Below are 17020 nucleotides of genomic sequence, written 5' to 3'. Positions count from 1 at the left end.
CCAGTATATACAGTATTCTGGGGGAAGGGGTTAAAAACCCTTTGTTCCAAAAGTACTACTTCAAATTTTAAGAAACAGGTAATTTCCAGAAAGGGAAATGAGGAATGCTCTGTTTTTTTTTGTCTGTGATCATGGCTGAGAGGAGCACACAACTACTCCCAGACAAACACGAGCCCAAGTGCTGTGGTTTCGAGAGGGCTGACATCACACCTGCAAGTCGCTCAGCGCCACTGAGCCCCATTATGTCCATGAGCAATAAAACGAATCAGAAAGAAACAAGCCTCACAGTGCAGGCCATCTTTGAGGCGCGGCGGTATATAACCACCGGCCTTTAAGGCTCAGCTTCTGTTTCACTTCACCTTCAGCTACTGATTAAAGTCGAGGTACAATGGAGAGCTACTCCCACTGGCTCTTATTTCTTTCCCCTTCCCTGCTCTTCCCAAAAGCTCCATGTCCCAAGACCTTTCCTAGTAAAAAGATGCAAGGACAGGGAATGCAGGAGACTTTCTTCAAAATCCCATTTTGTGAATCCCCCAACATTTCAAAATGTTCCATCTTCAAAATGGAAAAAAAAGTCAATTTAGTGAAAAAAAAACTTTTCCTCTCGTGCATGATATTGTTGATTGATTCAATTCTTAAATGGAATCTTATTTTCCAACGGCAGACGGGTCATTCGGAAGCTGGAAAGGACTTCCGGCCCTGCACAGGGAGCACAAGGTCCACTCGACCAGGAGCTGCGTCACCTTTCTGCGGGCCGGGCCCGGCGTTCTGGTTCTGACTGCCCACGGACCGACCCGGAACCGTGCTCTCGGGGGCTTCGGGCCTGCTCCTCTGGTCCACCTGCACAGCCTCTATCATCCTGCGCACCTGGCTGCGGGTCTTGGGGGAGCGGTCCTGGACAGCAGAAGGACACAGCAGCTCAGAGACCGACCTCCGTTTGAGATCGCCCTTCAGTTGGAAAAGTTTCCCGTCGCAGCACAGGAAGTACAGGTCACATTTCAGTAGTGTGGTTAGATCCTAAGGCAGGTGATAGAGAGGCGATATTTGTATAAAGCATTTACTGTGAATCACTTAGCTGAGGCAATCTGAGAGGATAAGCTGCCCAAACCCCCCTCACTATTGTGAGGTGTGAGCCGGGGAGTTTGCTGTAAGGGTGTAGATTAATAATTAATTAATAATTACTTACACTTATATAGTGTAAGGAATTATCATATACTCACCCTGTAAGGTAGGAAGAACTCCCTCTTGGCACGAAGGTAATTGGACAGGTTCCCATACTTGCAGTACTCCACGATGACCAGCAGGGGGCCTGGAGAGCGATGTAGAGATATATTAAGATTTATAAGAAGATGGGCAATACGGTATTCGGAAACCTTCTTAAATCACACATTTTTTCTCTCCATGAGCAGCGACTAAATATTTTTGTAAAAGTGCTGTATAAATCTTTCAGCAAGTTTATTTAAGGAATACTAAGCTGTTTAAAGGCTATTTTTGAGTTTGTTTCCTTTTTTTAAAAAAAAAAAGTGCTGTAAATGTAGCATTAGTGGAAAATAATAAATAATCATCTTTGCTCACCGTTGGCTTTAGTGCAGGCCCCCAGCAAGTTGACCACGTTCAGATGGTGCCCAATGTGAATGAGGATCTTCAGTTCCGACATCAGGGCCTTGTGCTCACTGGCGGTGGCGCCCTCTGCAGGCCCAAGAAAGAAGCGTCAGGTTCTCCCCTATCATCACTCTGGGAACGTGGCGAAGTGCGGGCTAGAAACTGATACTGAGTATGCACACCTCTTCCTCTCCTGCTCTCAGAAGTGTTTGAAAATAAATTCAACAGCAGACGAGTGGCACACTATCGGCAGGCCAGGGGTGCACAGAGACTTTCCGAGGATAATTCCTTACACTTATATAGCGCATTTATAGACACTCCACTCAAAGCGCTTTACGGGTAATGGGGACTCCCCTCCACCACCAGTGTGCAGCCCCACCTGGATGATGCGGCAGTCTGCTCCCCACACACCAGCTCTCAGTGGGGAGGAGAGCAGAGTCATGAAGCCAGTTCAGAGAGGGGGATTATTAGGAGGCCAGGGATGTCAAAAATATTTTAAATGTCACAGTCGCTAAGACTAACTAATCATGTTAGCCCACAAATTGATTTAATGAAGTATTTTTGCATTTGTGTTTTCAGAACCGTGTTAATTCCTCTGTTCGTTGGTGGAAGGACCAGCATGTTCCTGCTGATTGAGTGTGATACCCGACACTACACTCGACACTACAGGACACACACCTAAGTGCCACCTAACACTGGTGGCGGACCTCTACGAAGAACTATGCAGTTTTCAAGACAGCAGTCGTCCTTACCGACATTCTCTGTCGGAAAAGCTTGGATCTTCGAAACGGAAACAGTGGGAAGGGATGTAACGGCCACAACTTGCGTCCAGCTCGCACTGTGAAAACCTCACCTTTCAGCATCTTCACCGCCACTGTGCTCAGGCTGTCCGTCTTGCCAATTCCGAAGGCAGAGGCCTCCATCACCTTCCCAAAAGCTCCATGTCCCAAGACCTTTCCTAGTAAAAAGATGCAAGGACAGGGAATGCAGGAGACTTTCTTCAAAATCCCATTTTGTGCCTCCCCCAACATTTTGAGATGCACAAAAATCATTTTTTTAGCCAAAAATCAGGATTCATTCTTAGACCGCAATAAATTCTGCAAACAACAGGAGGCCGTTCATCTCATCTGCCTTAATTTGAGATCAACAGTTTAATTCTATCAATGCTTGGTTTCCAGAGCCCTGCCACTTTAAAAGGGTTCTCACCCAAATCCGACTAAATACTGCCATTTTCTCGTTAGCGGACAAGAACTAGAAGATAAGCTTTTTGCACCAGCACGTGTCTCAGTTTAACACATCACACTGTGTCACCTAGGAGAAGGCACTGTGTTATTTTGGTATTCAGACTGTTTTCTGGGTGTAGCTTTGTAAACATGAAACCTCTCTGGAAGGACAGTTTAGGAGAGCACAGGAAATGTTTTTCTTTTTTTTTTTTCTTTCTGGAAATACACCAACATTTGTGTTTATTCAAGAGACAGAAGGAACATTTGAACAAATGAGGTAATTCCCCTAGGAGGTCAGGCCGAAGCTCTCGCAGTTTCTGAAGGACAAACAACTGTGCAGGTCCAGGGGTCAGGGTTCTGCTCTTTGTGTGGCGTGATGCACACAGACTCACACACAGGGCCTCACCGAGCCTCAGCCTGTCCCGCGGAAACTCCCACTGGCTGGAGTCGTAGGGCAGGTACTCGCACTGCTCCTCCAGTGGCACCTCGCCTGGGTCCATGATGATGGACAGGTAACCCGTCTTAATGTCTGCTGGGTTGGCCTGTCACGGGGGAGACAGAGGACACTTTAATGGAATTGAAGAGGGAGATGGACAGGCTGCTGATGGGAAGGTGGCTGATCCAGCACATGTATTCTACATTCCCAAGGTTACTGGGAGACTTTTACCTGCTCAGACTTTAAACCATTGCAATTTCTATTCTGAAATGTCTCAGTGAGAAGACGTTACAGAATAGCAAGCTGTATTCAATATTCAATATACAGAAATTCTGTAGTGTAATTACCTTTGTTAATAGAAATGTATTGGTTGCTTCATATAATTAACTTTCTTAATGCACTATTGTTCCAGTGTAAGTACGCTGTATATACATTGTAGGGAATATCCCTGTGTTATAAAGTGTCTTTCTAGCATATACTGCAATACCTATACCTGTAAATCTTAACATTTGCTCACAAATACCATTAACAACACCAAGAATAAGATTCTGCGCACCGTCCACTCATCTTCAAACTGTAGTAAATCCATGTGCTATTACTTTACACACAATTGCAGACAATGTAGATTTACACACTCTGTACGACAGTCTCCAGAAAAGTGCAGCTTATTTGAGGAACTCAGAAATCACAGAAACTGCACAGCTGCATACTTGATGCACACTACCTGTACTACAGTACATACAGTACGTACAGCAGATCACCTTTCAAATCCAAGTTGTGTGGCAGTTGTATCCATGATGCTTTACATACATGCACGGCCCCTGTTTTTCATTGCTATCAGTATTTGTTTTTCTCACATAAAAGTGGAAACATATCACAACTCCAAGATAATGAGAATTTGTTCATATCATGGAGAAATGCACAGCAGCTTCTTAGAAATGAAAATCTATTAAATGTCAATCAGATCATCAGGATTCATGAATTAATGGAGTGCAAGCCCACTTAAAAAAAAAAAAAAAGCAGGAGCTACCAGGAAGAGGAAAAAGGGCCACCTCAATATAAAGTTATATGGTAGATGATCCTGCATCATCCACCCTGCCCACTGGTAATCAGGAAGGCACTTAAAATACTTGATTGAAAGCAAGTGTTCATGTAAGGGTTGGAAGAGCAAAAAAAGAGAAGAGTGCAGGCACCCTCTTGACGTTGCAGAAAATGAGGAGGAGGAGGATCCAGAAGAAGACAGCGATGACGCCGGTGCCGATGAGGATCACAATCTCCACGTTGGTCCTGTCGTCCGAGCCTGGAAGAGGGCAGAGGTCAGAGAGCTTCACAGGAAGCGTCTGCACCGCGGCCTGGACACAGACAACACGGCCAGCTGCCTGCAGGAAACGGAGCATTTTCTCTTTACGTAAGTCTGCGTGCGACTTCCGCAGTGGCGCTGGGGAGGTTTAAAGAGAATATTTAAAATGCTGTGGACCTCTGGCATGGCAGAGCATGGGATAACATTGCCATCGTGTTATCAAGTGAATTCTTTCAAGCAGCGGCTGACTCGCCAGTTCTGACCAATCCTACCAAAGAGCCTGAAACTTAAATCTCGAATTGACAACTCTATTGATTTCTAAACATGGCACTATCAAGTGGGGGAGTCATAGTTCACAGCTGAGCAGCGCAAAACTACCTTTTACAGCATAGAAATGTCCAAAACATCTAGTAATCTGATACAAACTTATAAATGACAGAATCCACTGTGATTTTTAATTTCCGACGTTATAGTGGTGCATGCATGCCAAGTCACAATGCAATCAGCATAACCAGCTATAATTTCTGTTATGACCACAAACATCACAGGGATAAAACAACATCAAATTGACCTGTTGACAGAGAATTGTAAATCTGCGTGTTGGTTTGAAAACACATGCCATGCAAAAAGCTGTGCTTCTATAATACTGAATAGATTTGTCATAATATGCAGAAACAAATGAACGAAAGCAGATGGCAATATATTAACTAAGATATGTTGTGAAAGTGTCTACCCTGTGGTTAAATTGTCTTGCCAAGATAAAAAAAAACTGAAGCAGAATTAAACTAAATCAAAAACAACAGTACACTCATAGCAGCACTAGAGGGAGCAAAAGAGCATATTAATTCTGAAACTGCTTCCAATGTTTAACTCTCTTCATGTGTTGCCAAGGGATAAGCAAGGTTTTATGAAGGATATTGAAAATATTTGACATTTACAGAGATCAGCAGTAATCTACAATCAGGAAGAAGCTCCTCAAAACTGTCTCCCTGCTAGCAGGGCTTCTGTCTTTATTAATTCTACTAAAACATCATATCTTACAGAAGTATATTACCACAGGAAACAGCAGTTTTCTTATGCTAGATCAGAGTGTTTTATTCATTAGTTTTTTCTCCTTTGTGGCAATTCATCAGAAATGCAGTCCCTTTTCAAAAGTGCATTTTAAAGGCTTCATCTTGATGAATCAACCATCAAAACCACTCTTGATTTTGTCAAATTATTTTTTTACTTGATTTCTCAAACCTGAGGATTCAATATAAGTTACAGCAATAACAAATGTTTTCGTGCCAAGAAAACTAGCAGTGTGCACAAAGCGCCAAGAGCTGGCAGGGGGTAGACAAACGTGGAATATCCAAGTATTATTCTTTGTGTACACATCAATTGTTAATTATTCTGTGAGGTGCTGTGACTCTTGAAGCAGTGTAGGAGGTTTGAGGACTCTGTACCCTTTCCTTCTGTCAAAATAACCATTTTCACACTCGTAGCCTCACTGCGTCAGACAGATTAACCCAATTCAGGTACTGTTGTGTCTCTAATAGCAACACCACAAGAACACAGGTCACATGACAAACCTTGGACACCCCCACCAGCCCGGACAATTCATTTTTCAAACTGTTTCATCTTTCCTTGTAAAAAAAGACTCAATGTGACTGCTGACTCTTGAGCACCCGCATCTTTTTCTTGCATTGGCATATTAACAAACTGCAATTTGTTTGACAGCACGCTGTAATTGACTGAATATCGCTACAACACTTAGAACCAATAGTGACGACTTTCCTTTCATAAAATATGCTGTGTTAGGTGAAATAACATTCCTGATATCACTGGTGCCTGACAGAAGGTAATGTCCATCCATATTACATCATGGTAGAGATTTCAAAGAAATCAGCCTTTTCCTATTTTACAAACCATAATTTTTCCACTTAGCCCTTCTAAGTGGCCACAACAATACTTGTTACACATTTGGCACGCTGAGAAGCAGCGCTGTAGCATTTTTTGGGGTGTTGTTTTAAAAGCATGTTGTGTGCATACAGAAATGTACCTGCCCACAGCATGTTAAAATGCGATCTTCCGCAGTGGAAGTGGAATTGCGAACTGGAATATTTATTCCAGTTTTTCCCCCCACAACATTTCCAGAGGCACCAGTGTAAACATCAGCCCTCTGCATTTTTTCCCCCAATGTGAAGGACAGAGCCAGGGTGACCCATGTTGCTGTGTTTGAGTCTGCTCCGTTTTGTGACTGGTGTTTGTGTCTCACATACAGGTACAGCATGTTATCTCCATGCCAGGGACGGCCCGTGTATGTGTGCGTGAACGCATGTGCATTGCACCGCAGCCCGCCTGGGTACAAACACGTGCTCTTGGTCCGGGTCTCTTACCCACGACGGTGACTGTTGCCGACATGCTGATGCAGCCCTTCTGGTTGCAGGCTGTGCAAGTGTAGAGGCCGGCATCCTCTTCTCGCACTCGCTGGATACTGAGCGTCTGGTTAGAGTCCTGCAGCACGATCCCTGTGCACATCCAGACAGCAGTCAATCAAATTCTCCTCCTCCAGCTCAGAAGGCCACCCACACACAGGTTCGCCCTAGGCACCGCTCGAATCAGAACCCACAGGACCCTCCAAACCGTCTGTCTAGTCTTCACTGCAAACACCATCTGCACCAGCAGGATCTAAGTTCACGAGGTGCTCTAAAGCCTTTTACTCTTACTCTCAGATGAGTAATCTAATCATTCAAGTGGGAGCTACGTCCGCATGTGCAGGCTGCAAAGGAACACGTTAAGGTCTATTGCATGCTGAAGAGAAAAGAGCCACAGCGTTTCAGTGTGCCTGAAGAAGGCTCCACAGCCAAAACGTGGTGTCTCTGCTCTTTTCATTTACTTGTTCCTGACCTCATCATGTGCTCAAAAGGATTTTTTAAGGCCTTGCAGAAGTTTATGATTCAAAAGACACCCTTGATTCAAGGACCCTTGCGCTAAAACGTAGACAGGATACAACAGTTTGACGGTTCTGTTTTACCCAGCAATTAAGTAGGTCGGGATTTGGGTAGGTGGGAATAGGCAAACCCTGCTCCTATAGCCTTGACATCCTGGATCACAATTATCAGCAGGCTGCCTGAAACCTACATTGTTGCCTCAAATCTTTCCGGGTACCTTTCCAAGCTCAACTTTAAAGCCCCAGAGAACCCAACATTGGAAACATGATTCCCGATCAGAAATCATCCACACAGCACTTCCACACGCAGTGCTGCAGGTGTGACAGGCTTCCCAGCACTGGTCCTGGAGGTCCACACTCCTGCTGGTGGCTGCTCCAGCCCAGCGCTGCGTTACGCCACTGAGCCCTTCAACGCAGAAATCATTCCATTAATTTTGAACTGCCTGCCTGTGTTCATCTCTTAAACATATTGGAGATTGTAGTTTAACTATTGCATTTCCTAACTAAGATAGAATCCCAAACTCTTCGATAGAAAAAGGCTTGCAAATATTCGAATCAAGCAACTGGTTGGTTCAATTAAGGCTTCAGCTAGGTGATTAAGCTCAGCTAGAAAGACAACCAGGTGGTGTGTGGGCATCTAGGACTGGGACTGGGAAACCCCTAGTCTACAGGGTTGAAAGAAGCAATTTGCAGAGACACTCCCTCTATGCCAGCACAGCTCCAGGTCACTCTGCACCTCTTCGACAGCACTGTATCTGTATACAGCACTGTATCAGCACAGCTGTAGCCAAGGACTGGCCACTCCAGGCACACACACACAGACACTCCCAGCAATCAGCTCCACGCCAGCTGTCCGACGCCTGTGTGCAGCCCCAGAGAGCTGCACACACCTCTGCAGACATTCAGAGTATCATTTTCATGAAGACCGCAGGCTACGATGTGGATCAGAAACGCAAAATACAGCTGATGGCTTATGTGATGAGTGGGTGTCAGTGTACATCTGTGGTGTGTTCAATCACTCTGATGTGTCTATGTTCATAAAGTGTCACATGCTAAAATGTAAATGGCATTCTTAACACTGAGCGTATATGCAGTTATGACAGAAAACATTCATACCCCTTAAAAATACATAAAATCATTAGAAACTAATGATGGTTGGAATTGTGGCAAAATTGTTTGTGGCAAAATTCATATTGAGGGAAATTATCTCAAAATGTTTTTGTACTGCAATATAGCCTTTATTCAATTTAACTTCAAATACACCAGAATTGTACCTTATTAATTATATCTACTGTGTGGAAAGGATATATCTGCCGTTAATTAAATTCTTCAGCTGTGTTCTATAGCTGCATGTATTCTGTAAAAAGAGTCAATATCTCTAACTACAACTGCGTATAAAATAAAAAAAATCAATCCCAAATAAAAACTGTAGTGTTCCATCCCTTTAGGTTACTTCTTGGAAAAGTCGCCACTATTGTTCCTAATGTAGCTCATTCGTCATTCGCCAACGTAGTGAGTTCCATTAACACGATTCACTGAAACTGAATGGCAAATTCCCCGAAAGCCCCCTCACTTATTTTTAGAATTTATTCTGGTTTAAAAGCCTCAGAAGGGCAAAAGTACAACTGTTTTTGCTGGATAACTCAGATTTTTGAAGTATAAAAGTAAAACAGACTTATAACAATATAACAATATTTTAACAGGTGCTGATATATCTGTTATAATGTCTGTTCTGTATATTCCCTGCAATTCTAACAGCACATACCCGTGACTCGCTCAGATCATGCTCTTTTATTAATACAGTTTCTCAGTTCTTTTGCATTACAAGATAAAATCCTTGCAAGTATTGCTAATAAAGGGCCAAAGGTGCCTCAGGCCTCTGTTTGCTTCACAAGAGAAAAGGGAACGGTTTATAATAAAGTGACCCTTTGGATCAAACAGTTCCCATTCAAAAGTGTTGCACATGAAGGGACGGGAGCTGTTCACGAGCCAAAGGAAAGTCTGATGGCGCACTCTGGCTTGTGACTGTTCTCAACTTCACTTTATGGTCTTGGCTCACTGCTGCCGACTTTGCACGAGTCCTTCCTGTTTACACCACTGTAAGGAGCAGCGGAAACAAAGTAAAAAAAACCCTCAGCACCAAAAGTTACACAATTTGGAAAACGTACAGGTTGCTACAAACACGGTGTGCGGCATTTAGAAAAAGTCAAGACCCCCCTTTTCAAAGGGAAAGGTCATAGTCTTTTAAAAACCTTTGGGCTGACTTTTATTTGCACCTTCACAGGTGTACACTTTTCATCCAAAACTGGGGGAACGAATGATATTATGCTGACACTGATTTGTATTGAAAACACGGTGCAGCTTTTTCTCCATTTTGCCTTTTGTCAAAACAGCTGTGGCAAAAACTGCCCTTAGGAAAAGGTGGTTATGTTATGAGTTATGACCGATTTCCATTTTTAAGGTCACTGTTCATGATTTCCTTGATTTTCCATGATTTCTTGCTGAGCCCTCTTGAGGCGATTAGAAAGGCGGCTCACCTGATATCTGGTGGAGAGGCTTGTCATCTTTATACCAGGAGACCTGTGGGGTGGGGGTGCCTTCCACATCGCACCTCGTGTACAGGGACTCGCTGACGTTCACGGTCTGATTGGTCGGGCTGTGCCGGAAGTGAGGCGCCTCCTGAGCTGGAGGTTGTTAAAAACTCAAAATCACCCTCTGCTTGCCCACTTCAGGCCACGCTTTTGGACTGATATCACAGTATCACATCGAAAGGACAAGAACATAAGAAAGCTTACAAACGCGGGATGGGGACTGAGTCCATCCAGCTCATCTGGTAGTGAAGAGTCAACTGATCCCAGGAACTTATCCAACAGTTTCTTGAAGGAAGCCAGGGTATCGGCTTCAACAACGTGTCTAGGTACCTTGTTGCATGCTCCCACAACCCTTTGGGTAAAGAAGTGACCCCTGTTCTCGGCTTTAAAAGCAATTTCACATAGCCTCCACTTGTGCCCTCTGATTTGTATACGGACCAAAATCTAACAACTGAGAAGTGACCTCATTAATCAGTTTGCTGAGATTGTTGGCACCAAGTATTGTGGAGTATGATCTGTGTCTTGCAGCTGAAGCATGTCTTCAGTTTTGCAAAGCGGGCAGAAAGCCTATCTGAGCATAGCGAGAGAATAGTCTAGAATGGTAGTATTTTGTGAATACATGCTCCACTGTGCACCTCTATGTGTAGAGAATGTGTGTTGAAAAAAGTAACCGGTGCTCGGTCAGCTGAGACACTGAGATGGAGTCTACGAAAAAAAGCCGTGCATGAACGCGCGAAACTAAAAAGCTCAAACTCAGTCGAGCTGGAGTAAAGGAGCTGAGGGCCTACCCTTCACCGGAATGAATTTGCGGTGACAGTGTTTCTCCCTGCTCCTCCGATTCTGGACCTCGCACACGTAGTCGCCTTCCTGGCTCAGCTGGATGTTGGGGATGCCGAGCACCAGGACCCAGTTGTTGGTGGCGGCCTCGAAGGACAGGTTTCCTTCCAGGCGGTTGGCATACAGGTGTACGCTCCTGCAGTCCAGCACTAAGGGCTTGCCGCTGTCGTCCTGCAGGGCCCGGGGGTCCAGGCGGTACCACTGCAGGTTCTCGTAGGTGTAGTTATCGGCGCTGCACTTGAGGCTGACCACCTCGTGCTCCAGCGGCTCCTCGCTGGGCTGGAGCTCGATCCCAAAGCCTTCTGGGATAGCTGCCACAGGAAGTGACGCACAGATACGTGTGGCGTTACAATCTGCTTACTGCCCTCGACAAGTGAGTAGGCCATGAAGGTCGAGATAATAACGAAGTCATTGTTCGTTAACTAAGATGCATTCTAATCTGCAGGAATTCAATGCAAATCTATCGCTATAACCTAAATAAACATTTATCATTTGTGCTTTAACATGTCTTTAGAGAACTATTGCTGCATTTCATGTGGGATAATGAAGCCAAAATGAAAATTTGAAACAGATATTGCAAAAAATAGCAAGTTAAAGATTGTATATTAATGACAAAGGCATTACTTATGATAACAAAGTCATTACTGACTTTGTTATTTTTTTATTGACTCAGTAATGACAACAAAAAATGCAATTTTATTTATTGGTATTTTTCAAGAGACAATGTAGACCAGTAGGTGGCATTCTTCCTTCTTGATGAAACCAATGTCCTATTATTGTGACACCCTGCTGTAGAGGGTGCCGTGTTTCAGATGAGATGTTATGCCAAGATCCCAAGATCAAGATATTCACCCTGGTGTCTTGGCTAAACCCCAAGCTAAACTTGTAATTGGCGATTTTCTCACTTTTCTTCCTGTTCTGGGGCTGATGGCACTTAATGGCAGCCACACATCACACAGGTGACTTTCACACTTCAGCAATGGGTGAAGTGGATCTCTTTTTGGGGTGAAAGATGCTATATAAATATGATTAATCATTTTCAAAAACAATGATACTAAAGATTAGTAAAAAATGAATGATAAAGTTCCACATAACGGAGCTTCTTCTCTCTGTGTGATTTCCCCTTCAAACACAAGGAGGAAACTGCTCACTGGATACATCAATTAACCAAGACCTCAGGGATTCTTTCTGCAGCCTCATGTTTGCATGGACAGCTGTTACTATTTTTGCGAATTCTGTAATGGAACGTCAGTGGTGTTACTGTAAATAAACATGCTGGGAAGAAGTTTTGGAATACGCTTTCATGATACTTACTTGTCACATAAAAATAGATCAGCCTCTCATCTTTTCCCACTTTGTTGAAAGCAGAGCACTTATACATTACAGAGACGCTGGCGTTCTGAATGACAATCTTGCTCACTGTCTGTTAGAGAAAATACAGAACTTTCAGATCATCGTAATTTGCTACAACTTTCAAGGAAGGGTCATAAAGTGAAAAAAAAATTCAGACAGAAATAATACTTATTAACATATGCTGTAAACAAACTAGTAAGTAAATCTTTTATTTCAGTAACACAATAATACAGGAGGACTGTACGAAACAGCAGCGCTGAAGAGCAATTTAGTGATTCATTTGTAGCCTCAGAATTTGACAATCGAAAATGCAGAGAACATCTCAATCAATCAATTGCACATCCTGTCTCCATAACCTTATTGGATGACAGAATAAATTCTGCTTTGCAGACTCTTCTGATAGCAGCTTTAGTTGAAAGCTTCCCAAAAAAGCCAAATGTGGCTCCAACTCAGATTTGAGTTAGGAATAAAATAGGCTTGTCAGATGTCTGCTCATGCCAAGGCTGCTCAGGTTAAGACTGTTCCATCTGTCCAAAACGCCCCTGTGCCCCCGTCACAAGTGTGTCTGGGAACAGGACCTGAGAGCTACTCCCCGCTCCCTCCAGGAAGTGTGAACAGCATGGCACTTTTCAATATCGCACATGGCAGCAAGTGTGGCAGCTGGCCTTGTTGCTGTCCTCACTGGACAAATGTTGTCAGGCCCGAGAATTTAAGAGCCTTGAATCAAAAAGAAAAGGCGTCTCACGGTCCAGCCTCCCCACATCCCAGCCCCTTTCAATCGCCTTAATGAAGAACACCATGACATTCTGTCGTGCTTAAACAAAATGTTTTTAGCTGGCCCGGTGCTATCTGAGGACATATGATTTCAAGAGACCTGTTTTGCCCCCTTTTTAAACCACTACAACTGTGCTTATGGGAATTGGGGACATACCAGGAAAACATCCTCTTGCAGTGCCCCACAGCGATGGTTTGAAGACCATTATGTTTTTGAGTCAGAGTGATAGGTCAGTGTTAAAGACACCTTGAGTTCTGTATGAGGTACTGTAGACATAATGGCCACTCAACATTAAAAGAATGAGAGAGCCTGTTTGCACACAGTAGAAAATCCAGCCTGGTTTTATTAAAACATCAGTAGGCACTGCTATTTGCAACCCGGACAAAGCCAGGACGTACCTTGTTTCTACCATCCACCACTTCAGTCCATGTGTCCATGCTTTCAATGTGGTTCACCGCGTTCTCCGACTCCACATCCTGCCAGTTCTGACAATCCGGCATGCGGTCTCTCTGGTTTCTCTTCACTGCTCCTCTGAGCCCTCTGAAACGAGACCATGAAAACAGCGCTGCCTTGAAAAAGAGGTCACGACTCTGCCTTCCACGACTTTCATCTGCCATTTGGCCCGTCTAGCCTGTTAGTCATTAATTAAGCCAGGATCTCACTCAGATGTTTTTGGAAAGAAGCAGCAGAGTGGCAGGGAACCTTGTTCCAGATTCCCACACAACCCTGGTGTAAAGACAAGGCATTCGCTCGCAGACTTTAATGAACTTCCATGTATCGTTTCCCCTTGTGTCCTCTGCTTCATATTTCACTGATACCGCTGAAGGAGCTGACTTTAGGATATCAAATACTCGATTCGGGTCCCCTCATAATGTTGCGTACAACAATCTCACGATCAAAAAGACTCTTTTCCTTCAGCCTGACAGTGTCGGGCACTCTCTGAAGTCCCAGGATGCATCTGGCAGCTCTTCCCTGGACTCAGGAACACCAATATATTTATTTTCCTATAAAACAGTGACCAATATTGACCACAATTCTAAATTAAGCCTTGCTGGTAGATTTAACATCCCATGATTACTGTTATTATACTATATACTATATACACAAACATTTTTTGTCTTTTGTTTTGCCTTTTTCATCTGCTTCCCCACATTATCTAAAAAATGTACATGTGTACAGTACTTGTACTGATTATAACAGAGTTTACCAAGATTTTTCTAAAGATCTGTGAGAAGCTTTGTGAAAAAAGTATACTTTAGCAGATCTAAAAGTTTTATTTCCTCCATGATGACCGGACGGCATTGTCCACTTCTTTGTCAGGATATTTGGAATTATTATTCCCTTATGAGGAAGCTCCTTATGTTGGTACTACCTTCCTGCATTTGAATGGAGATAATTAAGGATATAGAGGGTACTGCAGAGGCTCATCCTGAGCTTAGCCCAGGAACCTGACAGGATAACATAAATTGAACATTTGTAAAAATAGTAATAAGTATCTTATGAGCCAGATAACCTGAGCCTGCATTCTATAGTATTGATTGCTGTGTTACAAGAAAGATATTTAGTCTTTACAAGAGTAGATTTATTTAGATATAGTCTAGTTTTTATTATAGACTTTGTAATGTTTTGGGGTAGCATTTGGTATTATGCATCATGAGGACAGGATTCTACATTTGATGTACGGACTTGAAATCTGGATTTAAAAACTCTTTTGCTATATTTCTCTACATTTTTCCAGTGCAATTTTAAAAAATCACCCTGCGGGATTCAACACAACAGCATTTGGAAACAGTATGTTTTTACTGTCTTGTGAGGTTGGCATGGTGATCTGGAAGGTAGTGTAACTGCCATGGGGAGCTCGGGTCTATGATTTAATTCGGCACTGGGGGGGGTGTCTTCTGTGTGGAGTTTGCATGTTCCTCTGTGTTTGTGTGGGGTTTCCCTGGGTGCTCTGGCATCACCCCTCTTTATTAGGACATCCATGACTCGGAATTGACCCTTTGTGTGCCCACAATATTGGTACCCTGTGCTTACAGGAAAACTCCAGGTTGCCGCAGCCCTTAATAGAAGCGATTTTTTTGATACTGGACAGATGGACTTAATTGTGAACTACATTCAAGTTTCATTATGTCATTATGTAGAATAATATTCAGTCTTTTTACACTAGAACCGGGTCAAATTAACCGTTGTGCTGTTTTTATAAAAATCTCGAAAGCTAGCCAGAGGGCCCTGAGGCTGTAATAACGCTACAGGATTCTGCAGATGTCCCCTCTGGGAATCTTTAATGGTTCTTAAAAATAGCCATTCAGCTGAGCGCTGGGGCTGGGAGGAAACTCAGGGGCTTGTCTGTCTGAGAGAACCCTGGTGAATCTGGCAGGAAACGGTCTGTGCCGGGTGTCAACAGCGGTGTCAGTGCTGACAACACAGCAGCCCTGGCTATTTTCCTCCCGAAGCCAGAGGATGCCACCCTGCTCCACCTCCTCCCCCCCAAACAGGACTTCCTGTTGTTTGACTCACCGCGCTATATATACCCCCCCCCCCCCCCGCGGCTGCCTTATCTCCCTCTCACTTGCGCGGAAGGAGCAGTGCCGTAGTAAAGTTCAGCCTCTGCTCCACCATTGACAAAAAAAATCGCATCAGAAAAAGGGTGAATTCCCTTTTGCAAGTGTGTACAATGGGGGGAGGCAAAATGCCAGAGCGGACAAGGAATATCTGGATTGAACTCCGTATGAACCAAGTGCCCTTAAATTAACAGCTGAGAATGCCAAGACTAGCCAACTGTGCACTGATAAAGACGGAGACAATTTTATATGCTCAGACTGCCTCAGATGCTAGATGTAGTCTAAACGGTTTAGTGCTAATTGATTTTCTTGATACGTTCAAGTGGATTTAACTTTTTTTTTTTCACCAAGGCATATAAACCTGGATACACTTGCTGGAGTTGCACTGTAGGGGGAGAGCAAATGGAGCACCCGGAGAAAACGTACCGTATAATCTCCAAACCCAGGGTCCAGACTCTCTGTGGTCATTAAGAATCCCAGGGCGTTTCTTGAAAAGAGTAGGACGTGTAGCGTCCTGGCCAAATTTCCCATTGGTCTTTACCAATCATGGCCTCCTAATAATCCCCATCTATGAATTGGCTTCATTACTCTGCTCTCCTCCCCACTGAGAGCTGGTGTGTGGTGAGCGTACTGGTGCACTATGGCTGCCGTCGCATCATCCCAGTGGGGCTGCACACTGGTGGTGGTGGAGGGGAGTCCTGTAAAGCGCTTTGAGTGGAGTGTCCAGAAAAGCGCTATATAAGTGTAAACCATTATTATTATTATTAAAAATGTTAACAGACTAAGCATTGCTGTAAACACAAACTGTGTACTGTTTAGGGTGGCAACGCGACTCCCGTTGTGTGCTTGTGTCGAGCAGGTTCTGCCAGAGGAAGACAGCGGAAGGGCGGGCTCCTTACGTGCTGCGAGTGCTGTTGAGGCCGCAGGGCGTCCAGGGCCTCCACTGCCAGGTGATGGAGGTGGGGGGCGGGAACCCGTAGGCCGTGCAGGTGAGCGTCTGCCGACTCCCGCGCGGGTAGATGCTGGTGGGGGAAGCCACCTCCTTCTCGTGGATCCGTGGGGGAACTGCACAGGCACAGGGCACCGGCCCAGATCAAGCTGAGCTCCAGAGGTGAGCGGGACAGCAGCCTGGACCTGCCTCTTTTCTCTTTTAAAAGTACGGCACGTGTCCATGCAAAACACGCCGTGAGCTACACTGGTTGATATGTTTCATTTGCCTCATCTATATTTTCAGGTAACTTGATTATTCTTTGCTTGCTTTCTCATCTTGCTGTCCAATTCCCCTGTCTCTGGCCAGACTGCCGAGCACACAGTAGGTACAGCAGGTCCCTTCAGGCCAAGAAGGCCCCATGGGGAATGGGGGGCAAGGGCCACCATTTTTCTTTGACCATCCGACACTGAAGGTGGAGG

At 44.4% G+C, this 17020-nt stretch overlaps 1 protein-coding gene across 2 annotated transcripts in view; it reads right to left on the bottom strand.

The window, feature by feature from the left end:
* Positions 1 to 17020, bottom strand: part of flt4 (fms related receptor tyrosine kinase 4) — a 66242-nt gene that overhangs the window by 6172 nt on the left and 43050 nt on the right. Inside the window, exons 10-21 of one of the 2 annotated variants that reach the window (XM_088604658.1) lie at positions 16510 to 16675; positions 13448 to 13589; positions 12236 to 12344; positions 10873 to 11232; positions 10031 to 10177; positions 6940 to 7071; positions 4455 to 4561; positions 3232 to 3367; positions 2456 to 2560; positions 1576 to 1689; positions 1221 to 1309; positions 744 to 894 (exon numbers count right to left, since the gene is read on the bottom strand). In XM_088604658.1, coding sequence (XP_088460784.1) covers positions 744 to 894; positions 1221 to 1309; positions 1576 to 1689; positions 2456 to 2560; positions 3232 to 3367; positions 4455 to 4561; positions 6940 to 7071; positions 10031 to 10177; positions 10873 to 11232; positions 12236 to 12344; positions 13448 to 13589; positions 16510 to 16675 — 1758 coding nt within the window. The remainder of the gene's footprint in view (positions 1 to 743; positions 895 to 1220; positions 1310 to 1575; positions 1690 to 2455; positions 2561 to 3231; positions 3368 to 4454; positions 4562 to 6939; positions 7072 to 10030; positions 10178 to 10872; positions 11233 to 12235; positions 12345 to 13447; positions 13590 to 16509; positions 16676 to 17020) is intronic. The other variant, XM_088604659.1, reaches the window with a different exon arrangement.

The sequence above is a fragment of the Lepisosteus platostomus genome, chromosome 13 (genome assembly GCF_059453375.1).
Source record: "Lepisosteus platostomus isolate fLepPlt1 chromosome 13, fLepPlt1.hap1, whole genome shotgun sequence".
In the NCBI taxonomy this organism is placed as follows: Eukaryota; Metazoa; Chordata; class Actinopteri; order Semionotiformes; family Lepisosteidae; genus Lepisosteus; species Lepisosteus platostomus.
The sequence above is the reverse complement of the archived record's forward strand: the minus strand, read 5'-3'. Positions and strand labels throughout refer to the sequence as shown.